The sequence below is a fragment of the Parasteatoda tepidariorum genome, chromosome 2, assembly GCF_043381705.1.
Source record: "Parasteatoda tepidariorum isolate YZ-2023 chromosome 2, CAS_Ptep_4.0, whole genome shotgun sequence".
Taxonomy (NCBI): domain Eukaryota; kingdom Metazoa; phylum Arthropoda; class Arachnida; order Araneae; family Theridiidae; genus Parasteatoda; species Parasteatoda tepidariorum.
The window spans coordinates 22,846,916-22,865,761 of NC_092205.1; the positions used below are offsets into that span (position 1 = coordinate 22,846,916).

An 18,846-nucleotide genomic window follows, 5' to 3' on the forward strand; every position below is an offset into this window, starting at 1 on the left:
CCACTAATGTTCAACTCCGTAGCCTTGTGATTTTGAACACAATCCTGAAGACAAGGAAATTCCTGGATCAGGTATTGGGTGAAATTATGACTTTGGGGAGGACTTTTTGATGGAACTAACCCGCATTTGTGTTACATGGAGAGAAAAACTAGGAAAAGCTCCCATGGTTAGCCCGACGTCAAGGAGACTCTAACCCATGATCCGTCTACCACTGACGATGTTGAGGAGCCGGGTGCGGAATTCGTTTCGGCCCGTCATGCCTGGGATTCGAACCGGGTTCACCTCATTGAGAAGCAAACGCTCTATCCCCATAGCTACTAACTATAAATATACATATTTTTAGCTACGAACTTAAGTTTCTGCAAATGAAAAGCAACATTGAAGATAGCCGCGAACACTAGCCAAGTGTTAATGGATTGTAAACAATATTACAGATGAAATCAAAACGAGCCAGGGTTGTTGTTTTTGGAAGCTAAAATATTTAACACGTGACGTAAAGACGAGCTATCTATCTTGCTGTAAACTTGCATTTTCGGTGTTTCTAGCTTTCATACTCCTTTTAAATTGTGTATGAACACTCATGATGTGTTACTTGAAAAAAAATGCTCTTTCAGACAACTTTTTAGAATAGTTCAACATCTAATTCGGAGAGAGATTACTCCACATTTTTACGGTGTGGTTTACCTTTTGTAGAACAGCAAATTTGAGACAAGCAACGCATCATTAACTGCAATGATGTGTTGCTTGTCTGTGATGATGTGCACCTTAGTCAGTAAAGTCTAGGTCATGAAGTGCGACTTTAGTTATTGAAAAGTCATACTTTATCTCTTTGTCGCTTGTAGAACAGTGGTCTATAAAAATTTTCGAACGTTTAAAAACAATTAATTTTACATTTTAGTGGTTTGTAACATTTTTGGAATGCCTGTTTTTGGCAAAATGTAGTCAGTTTGGTCATGCTAATTGAACAAATATTGCTAACCATTAAAAATCTAAAGCTAATTGTTTTAAGTGTTAAGCAACTGTTATTCAAACAGCAAAGAGCTTAAATATGTCTCTTTACTTAGTCTGCCCATGGTCTCATTCGTTAATGTTTGACCTATTGTTGGTTATAATGTCACTTGCAAATATCAACAAGCCTGTTTGGTGGAACCAAGTGAATTTAAGGCAGAGTTTGCGTTTTTTTTTCAGTAGCGCCATCTATGGCCAAGAATACGACTTCAGCCACGCATACACGTCAAAACTTTTTTAATGGGCGGGTCCATTCATTCATTCATAGATCGTAATTTTAACCTGAACCAGAAATCGATCAACCTCCAAATGAATACCCTAAAGGTATGATTTTTTTATGGGAAGTTGGAGGACTTTGTGACCAGTCAGCATTATTTACTACATGTCTTCGGCTAGTGGGATCGAACTCACGAACTCTTGAACATGGGCGCAACGCTCTACCAGGCTATCCCTAGTAGACTACCTGACTAAAATTTTCAATCGAAATTTTCTGTGCCGGAAAGTATTGCAGGACTAGCAAAAGCGCACCGAAAGGGCATCATCAAAAAATGTTATTAATAAATTGCTATAGAATGAGAAGCTATGAGAACTTTTAAATCAAAGTGGCTGCTAAGGTTGGTTTAGTTTAAATGTCAACATATAACATCTTTCTAAATTGCAGCATTTTTTACCTGATTTTATGGTTGAAATTTGGAGGGGGGCTTACGTGTGAAACTCAATTGGAATTTATTTCTTTTTATTTTAAACTATATAATTTGAAAAAAAAAATTATCCTAGATGCTAATTTTTTTTTCATAAAAGATTTAGTATCATTATTTTATTACTGTTTGTCTTTATCGGTGCATTTCTTACTTTTATCTTCAATCATTTTAATGCCTTTAAAAAAAAAAAGATCTTAAGCTCTGATTTTTTTTTACGTGCGTTACTTCATTTTGCTACCCAAACGCTAAAATTTAGAGATTCGAAATTACGAAGATGTAATAAAAAATGCGCACGGAGTACGAGGAAAAAAAACTAACATTTGATAATTTGTTCAAAATTTTTTAATTGTCAAACTTGGAGTAAAAAAATACGTAACTCTGCAACTACAAAATTGTAAACTGGTGTGCTAAAAGATGATTTTAACTATGAATTTAACGTAACTTTTTTTTCGAACTTTAATTTGTTCGAAACTTATTGCATTTTTAATTGCTTATTTTTGTGAAATTTTTGAATAGATGTTTTATTAACGCCGAAAATAACTGCGTTTTATTAAATTTCAGACTGATGCTTTTAATACATTTAAAGTGCTTATGTTACAATAAAGAAATGTCGTATTTCCAAAGTACTGAAATCTACAATGATATCTAAATAATTTAAAAATGAGTGAAAGCAGGTTGTGACCCACCATGTGTGTACTTTTTTTCCATTTTTGATAAGGAATCTGGAAAATATATATGAAGGGTGGTCTTTACGAAACACCTTGTATCTGCAGTAAAGTTATTATTTGAAACAAAGTTTGAATTAATTTTTTTAAAGTTTCTGTGGCGAAAAAATAGACAATTTATCAATTTTTTTTAAAAATTAAATTTATTTTATCCATTGCCAAACGAATAACTTTCATTCTTTGGTCACGTCAAACAAATTTCTTACACTTTCTATTAAAATAAAAGTAACTCAATGAGTTATTTTCAATCTGAAGTACGTGGGAAAATATAATGATAAGCCACATTTTCAAATTGCTCAGGAGGGTGATTTTCAAGAAAATTTCTAGTATGATAGAAGCACTATTTTCTGGTAAGATGTCTCTCTGTATAATCCTGTTATCTGGAGTAAATTTCAGAAAATACAGAAGTACTTATCTCAATGTTTTCTAAAAAATATTTTGATGCAAAAATATTTTATGACTGGTTTTTAAGCATGGTATTAAATATGGTTTTTCCCTTTATTGTCCCAAGTTTTTCGTTTGTCCAGGCAACTTCATCGATTTATTCTGGTAACTTTATTCAGTCTACTCTTCTCTTCTTCTGTTGATGCTCGGAGTTAGAAGTCGATGCTGTAAGAAAATAAAAGCTATCACTGTTAGAAATACCTTCGAAAAAATAAACAATAAAAAGAACTTATAAAAGTAGTTTTTGCTTCAGTTTTAATTGCAGAATTACTTCTTTACATAAGTAAGAACAACGATTATTTTAGAAGAAATTGTTTTCGAAGGAATGGAAAACTGAAAAGAGCTTTTTCTATTTGTAAGTAGTTTTTAATAGTGAAATACCCATTTTGAACTCAATCGGTTGAACAATTTCGTTAGTGTTCTTTTGTTAGCATTCGCTGCTAAAAGTTGGTGCTTTAAGAAAACAAGAGCTTTCATTTCTAGAGAATCGATCTAAAAAAATAAATAACTAAACAATAAAAAAGAATGTAAGAAAATGGTTTTTGCTTCAGTTTTCAAAAAGATATTGTATTTTAAGAATTACTTCTTAAATAAGTAAGTACAGTAAATATTTTAGCAGAATTTGTTTGGAATAAATAGAAAACTGAAAAGAGTTTTTTCTATTTGTAAGTAATTTTAAATAGCAAAAATTTTTTTAAGCGCAATTGGTTGAAAAATTTCGCTGGTGTTCTTTTATTAGTATTCGTTGTTAGAAGGTTGTGCTGTAAGAAAACAAGAGATTTCATTTCTAGAGAATCGTTCTAAAAAATTAAATAAATAAACAATAAAAAAATAATGCAGGAAAATGGTTTTTGTTTCAGTTTTCAAAAAGATATTTCACTTGAAGAATTACTTCTTAAATAAGTAAGTACGATAAATATTTTAGCAAAAATTGTTTGGAATAAATAGAAAATTGAATAGAGCTTTTTTTTATTTATCTGAAACTAATTTTAAATAGCAAAATACCAATTTTGAGCGCAATCGGTTGAACAATTTTGTTCGTGTTCTTTTGTTAACATTCGCTGTTAGAAGTTGGTGCAGTAAGAAAGCAAGTGCTTAAATTACTAGAGAATCATTCTTAAGATAAATAAACAATAAAAAAGAACTTAAGAAACTTGTTTTTGTTTCCATTTTCAGTGAAAGATTATACGCAGAAGTACTTCTTAAATAAGTAAATACAATAAATATTTTAGTAAAATTTGTTTGGATTGAACGGAAAACTGAAAAGAGCTTTTTCCATCTGTAAGTATATTTAAAATAGCAAAATACTAAATTTAAGTGCAATCGGTTGAACAATTTTTCAGTTATCAAATTTTAAAAAAGTCGAATATTTAAAATTTAATTTTCTAGAGATCTATTCGACCGATTTCGTTTATATTGCATAATTTGATATATTAAAATATCTTCTGTGATATAATGTAAAAAATTGTATTGCAATTCAAAGTTTTCAGACCATAGTAAAATTTTAAAAAATAGTGAATAATTAAAACTTTTTTTAATAAAATTATCTTTAGATAAATTAATTTTATAATTGCGTGCAAAATGAGCAAAAAAGTAAAATTAACACTGAGGGTTCTAATTTTTGTCCACTGTTCTGCCCATACTATTGGGACCATATTTTCCAAATTTCGACCGATTCCCGTATTTTGAAACTGCGTTTTGTGTCCGATTTCTTAAATTAAACTATTGTCTGCCCTAATACATTAACATATTTAAGGGGAGGCCCTTGAAGCATTAGTAATGATTCTTAAAATTCCGATTAAATTCAGGGTGTTTTTCAGGATGCTCCGTTTTATATCTTGCTCATTACACTTAGTCTAGATAAGCTACTGATTAACTAGAGGGATCCTTCAAAGTGTGGAATCAAGAGTTTTCTGCAATTCTCCTAAGTAATAAGCATATAAATGGTCTATGTATCGTTAAAAATAGATTTTTTTAATCATTCTACGAATTGATTTGTTCATTGCTTCATTGTATTGGGTTGGTACTTTAGATATTATTTATTTCCTTAATTGTAATAATATTTTAAACTGTATAATTCTTCGGATTGACCTCTTAGCTGGGGGTGAGTTACCAGACCTGGTTGATGGTATATCTTATAGGACTACCAGTAGTCAAGGAGAGGAGACTGGTTTGCCTACTCTTGGTGAGATTGAACAGGCAATTAAGAAGTTGAACAACAATAGATCTGCTGGACCAGATGGAATAAAAGCTGAACTTTTGAAAATTAAGGAACCAGCATGATCAGGGCAATCCAAGATATTATATGCAGAATATGGGAATTGGAACAGATGCCCATTGAATGGGATCTGCCCTATCTTCAAAATGGGAGACAAGACGGATTGTAAAAATTATAGGGGGATCACCTTATTGAATACAGCATACAAGATTTTCTCCAATATAAAAGACTTTTGTCACCACGAGTGGTAAATACGTGGAGAAGGTGGTTGGAAGTTACCAGTGTGGCTTTCAAAGAGAAAAATCTACAATTGATCAAATACAAGTTTTGAGACAAATTATTGAGAAGACAAAAGAATTTAATATTGAGACTTACCATCTTTTTTATTGACTTTAAGGCAGCATATCACAGTATCAAAAGAAATAGGTTGTATGAAGCAATGGAGGAATTTGGTTATTCCCCTGAAGCATATTAACTTCAGAAGAGTCAAGTGCAGAGTTAAGTTGCAAAACGAATTCTCCGAGCCCTTCTACACTGATAGAGGCCTGAGGCAGGAAGATGCACTTGCCTGCCTTCTGTTTAATATCACACTTGAAAAAGTAATCAGTGCGTCTGGAATCAATGTAAAAAGCACTATTTTTCAAAGATCTACACAAATTTTTGCTTATGCAGATGATCTTGATATTATAGCAGCTAGTGAAAGGGGACTAACCATTAATACTGACAAAACTAAATATATGGAGATAAACAGAGGGCTCACGAAGGCAATGTGTATGATTATGAATGATGGCCCTTACATGTGTATGATTATGAATTTGAAGCTGTTGAGGAATTTAAATATCTTGGGAATACTGTAACCTGCAAAAATGATATAAATACTGAATCGATAGCCGTTTAGCAATGGCAAACAAGTGCTACTTTGGTTTGAAAGCCAACTAGAAAGTAAATTACTTAAACAAGAGACAAAAATTAACATATACAAAACACTCCTACGGCCTGTCATCTTATACGGTAGTGAGTGTTAGACTCTTAATAAAAAAGAGGAGAACAAATTTCTGATTTTTGAGAGAGGGATACTTAGAAGAATTTTTGGGTGCAGTCTGTGAGAATAACCTCTTACAATCATGAGTTATATAAAAAATATAAACAACCAGACATAGTTCATGTTATTAAAGCCAATCGCACTTGATGGCTGGGACACCCTTATAGATCTGAAGACCAAAACTCCGCAAAAAAGTAACTTTTTTTAAATCGGAAGGTACAAGAAAAAGGGGTCGTCCACCGACTAGATGGCTGGACACAGTTGAGAGGGGCCTAAAGATAATAGGAATAACTAACTGGAAGGCCATGGCACAGAATAGATCAAGTTGGCAAAAACTTATTGCGACGGCCTTGGCCTGTCATAGGTTGTAGTGCCCAAGAAGAAGAATTCTTCGGATTATTTGATTGTTGATTGTTTGATGGTAGTAGCTTGAGTTTTAAATAGCGGGAAATAACTTATTCCTACTTGACGAATGCCTAATGGGTAGTGCTACTCTATAATAAACAACTTAATAAACAATAATGAATATTTACTGAAAATTATTTTTGCTTCGTTTTATCACGAGAATTTTTTTACGATTGTATTATATTATGTATTACAATTGTAATAGTCTGCAAATTTGCAATATTTTTTAAAATTCTTTTAAAGAACTAAAGAGGCTTGGGAGATAATGCAAAAAACATTAAGGTGATCTGTTATCTTAACTGACTATATTTTTTGTAAATAGCATAGGTGTCTCGAGATTACGCGATTTTCCCACTTACATGTAGGCGTAGGAGAAAAACAAAGATTTACGAACAGCACGCTAACCGAGAGAGGGAAAGCATAGAGAATGGGGAAATCACGTTATTTTGAGATGCCTATTCTATTTACAAAAATTATAATGTGAAGCGAAATATATCCAAAAAAGGGATGTTAATGCATAGACATTACGGTCATTTTTATATTAAAAAAGAGGACTCACCGCATTCTGTGGTTTGCGAAGTAGATAACCTGGTAGATATTTTGGACAAAACAACAGAAGCTAACTGCATATTGTCCTTAATCCATTCAAGCCATTGTGGTTTGGACAAAAATTTGTCGGAATTAGCAACTAAAAAATCCACTACTAGATCTTTAAGCTCATTACAATGAGAAACACCAGCTAGACTTAATATTTCACAAGCATTCTTTTCCGATATAGCTGATTTTAAGAGGGCCAAACTCTTTTCCTTTAGGTATGATAAGTGTTTAGAGTATTTTTCGGCATTTAGTATCACAAGCTTTGCACGTTCATAATCCATTTTTGCTATACGATCAGTATTCAGACAATCCGAAAACAAATTCACCGTACTTATCTCTCCAGAAAAATCTTCGGCTATTCTCACTGATTGGTCTTCAGGTCCGTTTTGGTCGAAAATAGATGGCGATTGAGTATCTAAGACAGTCCTGTTAGCTTCAAGAACCTCTCCTGTTTCAAAACTGACACCGCAGTTGTTTCTGTTCGAAAATATGTTCCGCAAGTCTTCTTCTTGGATGTCTAAAGTGTGCAATTTTTTCCCATCCGAAAATGCGAACTCACATAGTAACGTGAATTCTTTTTCTTTCCCAGAAGTTAGGAGGTTTCGTAGTGGAAGGGAAAAGGCATTTAAAATAAATTCCCAAAAAGGCTTAGAAGAATCGAAGCGACCTCGTTTCCTTTCTGAGCAAATTTTGCAACTTCCGTTCAGCAGAGTGATATTGCAATCGATGATAAACCCATGATATTTGTTCACTTTTGGTCTTACAAAATGAATTCTCATCTTTAAATTCTCATTCTTGAGGAAAGATATTCCAGATATGCCAAAAGATCCGTCTTTCACTGGAATTTTTTGCTCAGTATCAATCAACTGACTAGAGTTAAATTTGTAACCCCATGTCAATTTATCAACCAATACACTAGTTTTAGCTACATAATTATCTCGTATTTCTACTATTCTGGCAATTCTCTCGTATTTTCTCTTATTATAGCATGAATACATATTGCAACAAACAGTAATAGTATCCGAATGAAGAGTATCGTTCTCTATTTTCTCCTTCGAAATAAAACGATATGATCCACATTGAAGCGAAAGTCCTCCTTCAGAGTTAACTCGAAGATCATCATGAAACTCAACTCCTATCACACCCCTTGCACCAATAACTACCAACTTTACATTAAACATATCCATTTCATCTTCTGAATTTTCTGAATCCGAAGATGATGATGATGACGATCTATCCTTATTCGAAGAGGGTGCGTCATCATCTTTCGAAAAAGAAGTTTCACCCATACAATTTGTTGCTAGATGAACCCCCATATAGTTTGATTCCTGTGATAGACGGAGACACCATTCTGTGTTGGGTATGCTTCTAACTACGAAAATCGGGCTACTCAAAAATGAGCTCGTCTCATCAAAACAAAAGGTATAATTCCGAATAATCCAATTGTATGAGCAGATTAAGGAGGTACTACCATGAGAAAAACAATAACCTCCGATAGAGGGTAACCGAGGAGCTTTACCGCCGATACTTTTACGAGCGGTTGTTTTAGTACGTCTCATAGCTATAAGCAATTAGATCTGTTAATAACTAAATATCGGATGGAAATGAAATCCATCTGGTCTTTTCAGTTAAGTATGTAAAGAAAAACCGTTTCGTTTCTGAAGTACTTTACTCTGGTATTATCTAATCTCTAGCGTTTCCTGCGAATTACACGCACTATTCGATTATCACAAAAGTTCTTTTTCATCTTTTCTTTCAAAATAAATAAAAAGAAGAAGTCGGAATGTCGTTCAAAGTTATCATGGTACCACAGTAGATATCAGAAATTTTCGATTTACTTTCTACGGTTTTCGATTTACTTTCTACGATTTTTGATTTGCGTTCTACGATTTTTGATTTACTTTCTACGATTTTTGATTTACGTTCTACGATTTTTGATTTACGTTCTACGATATTTGATTTCAGTTCTACGACTTTTGATTTACTTTCGACGATTTTTGATTTACGTTCTACGATTTTTGATTTACTTTCTACGATTTTTGAAAAACCTCTTTGTTCAATGTTATCTCCTTTTTTGTAATATCAATAAAATAAAAACCACTACTTAATCGCTTCGGAGCTGAATTGGACAGATAAAAAGATTGGTTGAATACATTGCACTCTAAGTATCTTAAGCATGAAAAATTATAGCATTCTTTTAATTACCAATCTTCTTAAAAATGTTCTACTAGTAGGACACCAGGCTATAATTAAGGAAATTACGAACTTTTTTCAGTTAAAATTACTGAATTTTCAGTTAAGAGTAATGAATTAGGCAAAGAGTGTTTTATTAAATAATTTTTAAGGTGTAAGGAACTATGCATAATAAGAAGTTGCGTCCTAACACCAGGACGCCGGGGCCAAAGAGGTTAGGTCATGTACCAGGGTAAAGAAAGGCTACGATAATCATTACTATTATTATTATTTTTTTTAAAAATAAGCTTTTCTGGATTGGAACTATAAATTTTTTTTTACAAAATTTCATTTCAATTGAAAACGGGTGTGTAACAAAAGAGAGAGATACGGAGGTCATAAATCTTTGAAGAGTTAAAAGAAAAGAATTCTCAGAAATTTCAGCAATTAATTTTTTAAAAATATTTGTTTTAAGTTCATTCTTTTATTAGATGTCCGTATCTTTCAAGATATTAGAAATTGTTCTTAATAAAGTGATAAAGAAGTCAAAAATTATCTCCCAAGTTTGAATGTTACTCCAAATAAAAGAAAAACTGCAAATTCTTATATTAAGTATAAGTATGTAAACTTTATTGATTCGTTTAAAATTTTATATTAATGTAACGTTTATCAAGTAAAAAATTGACAAATAGAAATGAATTTGTATCATGTCTTTGTATTTTCCTACAACGAGCAATCTTTAAAACGGTTGAATTAAGTAGAAAATGGAAGATATTTTTTTTAAAAATAAGTCTGCCACTCCTAAAGTAAAAATGCTAGTGCATTATTCTTACAGAAGATATGAAGAGATTTCAGTTAGAAATGAAGATTTTTATGAAAATGGTACAGTCTTATGCTTTTTCTTTTAAGACGTGACAGAGATCGAATTATTATTTCTTTTTTTGTCCTCTTGAAAAACATGTTTTTAATTTTTTTAAATTTTATTCTTTCTATATTTATACCTTTTAGTTTGCTTACGTTTAAAAGTGATCGGAATTTCAATTGGTGATAAAAGATGGAAAGACTGTGTGACTGAAGATTTTGCCATACTAAAAGTAAAGAACTGGAAATCAATTGCTGGGAGAAGGGCAGAATGGGAAAAGCTTCTGAGGAAGGCCCAGGCTCACAAAGGGCTGTCGTGCCAATGCTGCTGCTGATGATGATGATAAAAGGAAGACACGTTTTTCTTTCAGTATTTTAGAAACAATTCTTAATTGTATTGACATCAAGCATGGACACCCAATTGAAATTCAGCTTTCTAGCAAGACATGAAGTGGTTGAAATGCTAATTGACAAAAAACTATCTTTTATTTTTGACGATAATAATAATACAAGAACTGTTTTTAACGGTCAAAAACGATTAAAACTTCTATTTTCATCCAATACAAAAATCTAGTTGAAATGTGAGCATTGTAGCTATCAAAAAAGCTTTCAAAAATTTTGATTGACCGATAAGTTCCTTTTCGGGAAAATTTTCAAATAAATACGGCTTGTCAAGTTCAGAAAACAATTGCGACTTGCATTGTTATCAAACACTAGAGCTTCTAGTTGATATTTAATTACTCTAGTTAGTAAAAAATATTTTGTAGCAGCTATAAATATAGCGGGAGAATTTTTACGCCATGCATTCGAAATTTGTGAGTATCATACTCCACGTCACGCTGTTGCGTTTTTTTTTTTTATATCCTGTACTTGTTAGGAGGTAAGGATGGAGTCTCCTTCGCCATTGTTTGTGTTTAGTCTCTTTTTCGAGAGGTGAACTGTTTTTCATCATTTAAAAATAAATTGCACTGACGGCCTTATTGCTAATATGGAAGCATTCGAGATTTGTGATCCCCCCTGCACTCCGCTCCCGTGTTGAGCGATTTATATATTTTTCTCCCCGTTCTCCTTTTTTGAGAGACGGAGCTTTCACCTTTTTGATGGTGCTGTCTTTACTCGCTATTACATACCAAAATGAAGCAGCAAAATTGACTCCCTATATGGTTCTTTGGATACAACCAAGTCTCCGGAACGCCTTTAAGAATCTGCAAAATTTCCTTCTAAGATGCTTGTATGCTTGTTCCCCACCACTAATGCCTCTATTCCTTGCCAATCATGCACCAGCTGTGTAATGATGATGTAGTTTTTGATGGTGCTCCTCGATGCTTTTCAAATAAATAAACAAGGATTTTATAGCGCTTTTCCAAGAATTTGATGTCATTGACTTAAACTCCTACTTTAGGTACATGTTCAGCTTCATTTTGATAAACTGCTATTTAGATCCTGGTTGGTCAAGAAAGGGTATGTAAAAAAAAATCAGTCTTTGTTATTGTTTTTTAAAAATTGTACCTCACCAGTTGTATTCTAAGGGATATTGCGGCATATCGTTTTTTTTGGTACTAACCATTTTTTTTAAAAATTTTATTTCCTATCAATTTTTTTGTACCCGGCTCCAATATAACATATTTATTGCAAGATTTCGTCGTCACAAACACGAAAGAGTGTTAATAAAATTATTGTAAAATAAGTAAATACATATAAGTAATAATTATAATAAAGCAAAGGTGAGTTTGTAGTTGAATAAGATTCGAATTCTTTTTTTTTGCAAAATTTCGTATTGCAAGATTCCGGCTTCACAAACACGAAAGTGTGTTAATAAAATTATTGTAAAATAAATAAATACATATTAGTAGTAATTATAATAAAGCAAAGGTGAGTTAGTAGTTGAATAAGATTCGAGTTATTTTTGCAAAAAACAAAAACGAAAAAAACAAAGATAACTAAAAGAGGGGATCGTGTTTGGAAATCTCATCACCCAGGTGACGACGGAGATAAGATAATATACTTTAGTTTTGAGGATTATTCAAATATTGATTTTAAAAATATTTCCCTTTGGTTTTTTGAAAGATTAGAGAGAGTTTAGTTAGAGAAATCTCTAAATGTTTAGCTATGGCACGTTTAATTAGTGGAAATACTGGTTCCAAATCTCTTCAACCTTCTCATAATGTGTTCCGATTTAAATGGATTATTCAAAACTATTCCTTTTGCTTCAGGAACACTAACTCAGCTTTGATCAGTCCCAGTTTTAAAGTTTCTGGGATAAATGGTATGAAATGGAACCTTAATTTGTATCCAAAGCAGGAAGATGAAAGTGCAAAATTTGTGGGACTTTATTTACAAGAAGACAGGAAGGACGAAACAATAAAAGATAGGACGGAGTTTTCGGAATGGAAAAGAGAGTTTAAATTTGACGTGAAACTAGATCTTATTGCTACAAGTGGTATCTTAATAAAAACACGTATATATCATGATCTAGAATTTAAAAACCAATGGGATTTTTTTGTATGGGGATCTTCTCATTTTGCCAAAATAGAAGACATAGAAAAAGATGCAAAGTCTAGTTCTGAAGATGTTTTAACCATTTGTTGTTACGTAAGTAGTAAAAATTTTGTTACCCCAATTTTGACCGGATATCTATGCCGCACTACGATATGCGTTGACCGATTAACTTCCAGATTCAATTTGCAATTCACTCTCGGCAGGTTGAATATCACGAGGCAAAAGTTAAACTTTCCAAAAATTGCAAATTTTGAAATGGTTATATATGAAACTATGTTCAGTGATGAAACTGATCTACGAATCGATATTTATTACGATAAATCGAAGTTGGAAGATTGCAAAGGATATATCGTTGATTGCAAGCTTACTATGCAAGATGGAACTTCTGTCATATGTTTTGAAAGAGCTAAGCATTGCTTCGATCATTTCCCGAGTACATGGTCATTTCCATCCGGAGTATTTTCTCGCGAATTACAAAACTTTAGAGGCAATTATGTCGAAGATAAAAAGTTCGTTTTGTTCTGTGAAGTCATGTGTTCGACTAACAAAGAGACGCACTTTACTACAACTGAATCGATTTCAAATGATATTAACAATTCTACAGCAAATGATACAAATAATCACCCAGCCTTAAAAGGAGACTTACGGAAGTCAATACGCAAATTATTAAACAAAAACTGCTATGATACAAAATTAATGGTTAATAACCAAGTTGATGAAGATCATGAAGCTTTATCGTTTACTCAATCATCAGCTTTTCAAGCAAAGTTTAAACAGGAAAAGCTTGAATCTAAAACAAAACTTAAAAAAATTGAGGCAAGCGATTTAAATTTAAAGAAAGACTACGAAAGTGTAGAAGACCACGAGTCTGAATTGTCTTCTCAATCACCAGCTTTTCAAGCTAAGTTTGAACGAAACACCCATGAAGTTATTGCTGGAATTGGCGATACTTTGAATTTGGACGAAAGCACAACGAACTTATTTTTGGAATATCTCTGTACTAATACTGTAAAAAAAATTGAATGCGAGCAAGCTATAGCTCTTGCTACAGCTGCTGACAAGTGCTGTAAACTATCATTATCTCTTAAACAAAAGTGTCTAGTTTCTTTAAAGTCTGAAATATGTGAGGAAAATGTCTGCGAGCTATTAAGTCTAGCTCAAGCAGTTGATGATATTGAACTAAAATCAACCGCAATGAATTTTATACTTGCTAATTCGGATAAAATTTTATCTTCGCCGCAATGGCTATTGTGGTTAAAAAACAATATGGAATTAGCGTCCTATGTTATGTTAGAAATATCTGCAAACTTGCGTAATTCGCAAATCGCAGGACGAGGTGAGTAATTTTTGAAAAATACTATTATATATTCCGTTAAAAATTATAAAAACTTTTGAACTGAATCTTTTTAACTATTTCTTTTTAAATTAATTATAAGTTAGTTATGAAATTTATAAGAATTACGAATGAATTAGTTTGTGAAATATCATATAGTACCATAAAATATAGTTAATTTTCATATTTTCAATACATATATCGCGCCTTTAAACGCATATTGTAGTAGTTTTTGAAGTGCATAATTTTTCTACTATTTTTCAGTATTTAATTAGAAGGAAGTAATAAAGTTTATAAGAATTACAGATGAACTATTTGGCAAAAGTATTATAAGCATCTCAAAACAAGGATGCTTCCGAGGATGATGGAAACACCCCTCCCCCTAAATATGAAAAATCTGCAACCGATTTCCGCAAAAAATTAAAATGCATAAAAAGTTTTCATCTAAAGCATGTAACTAGTACAAAAATATGATTTTGGACAAACTTTTCGAAATTCAATTAATTATGAATTTAAAGTCCCTGTATTTTTAGCTTTCTAAAAATACTTCACTTTATTTTGTACTCTAATTATTTACAAAGTTATAGCGGTTTTTGTGTAAGGTAATAACAGTGGATAGACTAATGATTTTAAGTCTTTAAATGCATTAATCTCAAAATAAGATTTTTTCACATCTTACACCACTTAAACATGATATCTCACGTTGTTTTTTTAAAATAATTGTCTACAATTTTTTATGAATATTTATGATAATAGAAGACATGTTTTAAACTATAGACTAAGAGAAAAAAGTAGAATTTCATTTTTATGCATGTTTTTTGGTTAGACAAGCGCGGAAATTTGAATGTTTTTTTAAAACTACATTGATCTTTAAATTAGTAGTATATGCACTTTCTTAAGATAAAAGTTCAAAACATATAGTTGATAGCTTTCAAAATAAAATCCTCTATGGAATTTTTGTTTCACTTATATACATAAAACTGTTTTATTTTCTCCTAAAAATGATCTAATTCACCTAAAATATAAAAAATAAAATAATAATAATATTTTTTTGCTAGTTTTATAAGTTTTTACATATAATAAAACAAATAGACTCCTTTTTCGAAATTTTATATTAATATTTAAAAAAAAAACTGTACAAACTAGTCGGATACCTAAAACAGCAGCAATATTTTTGTTATATCTCATCTATCTGAATTAGATTTATTGCTAGAAATATATTTTAAAATATTATTTTCAGAAGATAAAATTACCTTTGGGTATAAAAGTGGGGAAAAAATACTGAAAAAATTGCTATGTTAAACTAACTCACAAAGTGCTTTTTCTTTTAAAAATTAAATCAGTGTTACGACAATTTGAATTCGAGCCCGTTGTGCCTATATTTAATGTAACTAAACATTTTTTCACATGTAACTAGGTAATTTTTAAAAACTAATTTAAATACAAGAAATAATTTGAGTTAGGTTGAAAAAAATTTGTGAACATTTATATTCTTTAAATTATATTTTTTAAATTATATATCTTTTATGATCGCATATTTTCAAATGAGGGCAAAGTCGAGGGGGGGGGAGTATGTTTTATGACTATCGCAACGGTTTTAAACTAGCAAGACTTGTCTTTACTGTATGATAACTCTCGGATAGAACCGATTTACCCACGTTATTGATATCTCAGAACTTAATTAGCCTTGCAAAGAAACATAGGGGGATTCAATTGTCGTTTTTGAGAAAAATAGAACCCGCGATCTTCAACATAGATTATGCTTCAACTTACAAATTTTGTTTTCTTGTGTTTTTTTCCCCATTCACCTGTTATAACACCTACTGTTATACTACCACTGTTATAATACCACGATTCTCAAATATGACGGATTTTATAAGCTTTATTTTAAGTTTAACTTTTCTATAAGTCTAACTTTTTAACAAGTTTAACTTTTTTTTATAAATTTAACCTTGCTTTGAGTTCTGCTGAGTATTTGGTAACAGTTATGTTAGCAGTTGATAAAATCCGAAGAAAAAAAATGTAGGGAAACGAAAATTGGTTGATAAAGTAAAATGAATAAATAAAACTTTCTAAAATCAACAGGTCTCTCTTACTATTGCGTCTAACTTCCTTCATTATATATGGGAAAATATTTTTCTACGGTCCCTGTACGGCACTCTTAAAATTTTTACTTTAAAATTAAGCTAAAATAACCGGTAGCAGTCTGTTAATCCGAATTACCGTAAAGGGTATGGTAAATAAAATTTTTATATTTTTATGGTTTGGCAACCGTTTACAAATAGAATGATTGTAAAACAACAAATACAAAACCTATAAATTTTTTTAAACATTTACAACTAGCATGGTTTCAAAACCTTAAAAGCGAAACTTAACTGGACATAGGATCATGGCGTTTCGTTAAGTAATGGGTATTAAAGAGTGCAGGACACAAATTGGGAAGTGCACTGGAAGCTCTTCAAGTGTTGAAGGGATAGGAAGAATTATTGTGTTGTCAAAGCTAGGACTCGAACCCCAGTTTTGTCGAACTTGAGACTATCAGATTAGCCCTCTCTACTCTAATATGTACTCAGTAACGAGAAACTAAGTGGCTGCATTAGGTGAGCTTAGTTGGTTTGATAAAATTGTGTTAGTTTAGCCCAATTAGGTGAAAGCAGTTAATAAACGGTTTTCTCACAGTTAACAGTTTGATTATCACCTTATTTATAGTTTAGTTGACTGTTTTGTTTGAATATGGTAACTTAATTCAATTTAATTCCGCTCCGCCAAAATAGCTTTAACCCATCCGGCGGGGAATACTGAAGTTTCGAAATGCATGTCTGTGTCCTATCAGTAGCAGAAAACGAATAGATTGTGATATAGTTACAAAGGAGGTCTTCAAATGAAACAACCCCAAGAGTGACTCTGAGTTGCACGGGTGTTAAGGTACAGATGCAAGCTGTGCTGTTTACAGAGCTCCAAGTTACAACTGAAGAATGTTCCGCATTATAAACTTACAGATGTTACATGCTTTATTGACCAGGGCAAAAAATTTGGAATATAATGTATGAACATGAATTGTAAATGATGGTGTCCAGATGTGCATCATTAACAAAGCGGTAAACAGTAAAGTTCCCAAAGTAGCAAGAAAACAATTGTAAAGGTGACTGTCTTTAACATAGCAAAAACACTGTAAGTGGGAAAGTTGTCAACGTAAATGTACAGATATAAAAATGTGCTGTTTAGAGAGCTCCAAGTTAAAGCTAAAGAAAGTCCCGTAATATAAATTTACAGACGTAAAATTATATTGTGAAAGTCAGTATACTGGAATCAAAATGTTCGTTCTTGGGAAAAAAATATTTGTCACTGATTCATGTTTTCTAGAAGTAAAGATTAATCGATTCACGTTAAAGAAATTTGTTACTAGTTAAAGACATAGTGCATGGGAATTGCAAACAGTTTCACTGAGTTTCGAAATATGTATCAGAATCAGCCGGAAGGCAGGTCACACTCCAATAAACTGAAATCGGGCAGGTTGTACTTTAAAATGAAAGATGCATAAATATTTGTGGTTAAGTTATAGAAGTATTCATATCATTTCTCGAAAACAAATCTAGTCTTCAAAATCCGATATTTTGAAACGAGTGTATCATTGTTTTGATTTGTTTTTGTAAATTTTTTGCAAAAGATTCTAGAAAGAGATAGATGTTACAATACAAAAAAGGTAATTTATATTGAAATAATGTATATATACAAATGAAACAGTAGATGAAACTGAAAAATTAATGTTCCATATTAAATGAGTTTGATTTACCAATGAATCCTTTTTCTTTTCCCTTGAACATTTCTTCACTAATAATTTTGTAAGCTCTCTGAAATTCTACTTGTTCTCCAATGCTGTATTAAGTTGTTAAATTTGTTAAGTTGTTGAATATGGTAAAGAAACAATTAAATAAATTGTTATTTAACCATTTTTTCGAAACAATTCTAACAGTGTGTTTAGATTCTTTACATCAACAGTTTTGACATTACTTTCCAATTCTTCGTAAACTGGTACCAAAGAATTTAAAGAATTTACCTTCAATAAAATCTTATAAAAGAGACTTGCTAACATCTGGAATCACAAAAAATAATGATATGTCGCGTAAAAACTTTGATTTATTTTAAAACACCAAAATTTTTTTTTAAAAATGCAATAAAGAGGTAATGAAAAAGATAAAATAATAACACCTCAAGAAAATATCCCTCCCCCCAAAAAATTTAAAACTAATCTAACTTCAAGAAAGTTCAGGAAATGCCCTGATTATAAATGTGCTTCGTTTACCAAGTAAATTTTGAGTTGAAGATAACAAAAATTTCCTAATACAGTGCTCCAAAAAAAAAAAAAAAAATTGACCACCCTGAATAATTTTTGATTTCATGATCGCATCTTCACATTCTTGGACTCATTCTTAATAGTTCGAGGAGGTCACCTTAAACGCTAATTGATTAGGGCAGAGGGTATTTTAAGTTACGAAATCATACAAAAAATCGTACTTTCTCTAAATAAATAATTTTTTTTCTCAACGGATTAGGATTTCTGACCCCCAAAATATAGGGGTAGCATCAATCTGGGAAATATGGTTCCTATAGTTTGGTCAGGAGAGCAATCCAAAGCTCGGACATGGTCATTGGTAAACGGTAATGGGTAACATAGGTCATGAGCGGTGCCTCTTAGTCTAATTAAATACGAATGAATTATTTTTTCATTAATTAAATTCAGGATTATAGTATAATTAATAATTTATATCGTTATGCTCTTAATTACTTTGCTGAAGGCAGTAAAAAATATCCGTGATTCAAGTAATTTTAATATTTTTGAG

The 18,846-nt window shown here is 31.6% G+C and overlaps 1 protein-coding gene across 2 annotated transcripts in view; it reads right to left on the reverse strand.

Moving 5' to 3' along the window:
- Positions 1-2,879: 2,879 nt before the first annotated feature.
- Positions 2,880-18,846, reverse strand: part of LOC107438111 (speckle-type POZ protein B) — a 35,650-nt gene continuing 19,683 nt past the window's right edge. Inside the window, exons 1-2 of one of the 2 annotated variants that reach the window (XM_016050293.3) lie at positions 7,103-8,787; positions 2,880-3,043 (exon numbers count right to left, since the gene is read on the reverse strand). In XM_016050293.3, the coding sequence (XP_015905779.2) occupies positions 2,994-3,043; positions 7,103-8,699 (1,647 nt within the window). In that variant the 5' untranslated portion in view covers positions 8,700-8,787 and the 3' untranslated portion in view covers positions 2,880-2,993. Of the gene's footprint in view, positions 3,044-7,102; positions 8,788-18,846 lie in introns of those variants that run through there. The other variant, XM_071177289.1, reaches the window with a different exon arrangement.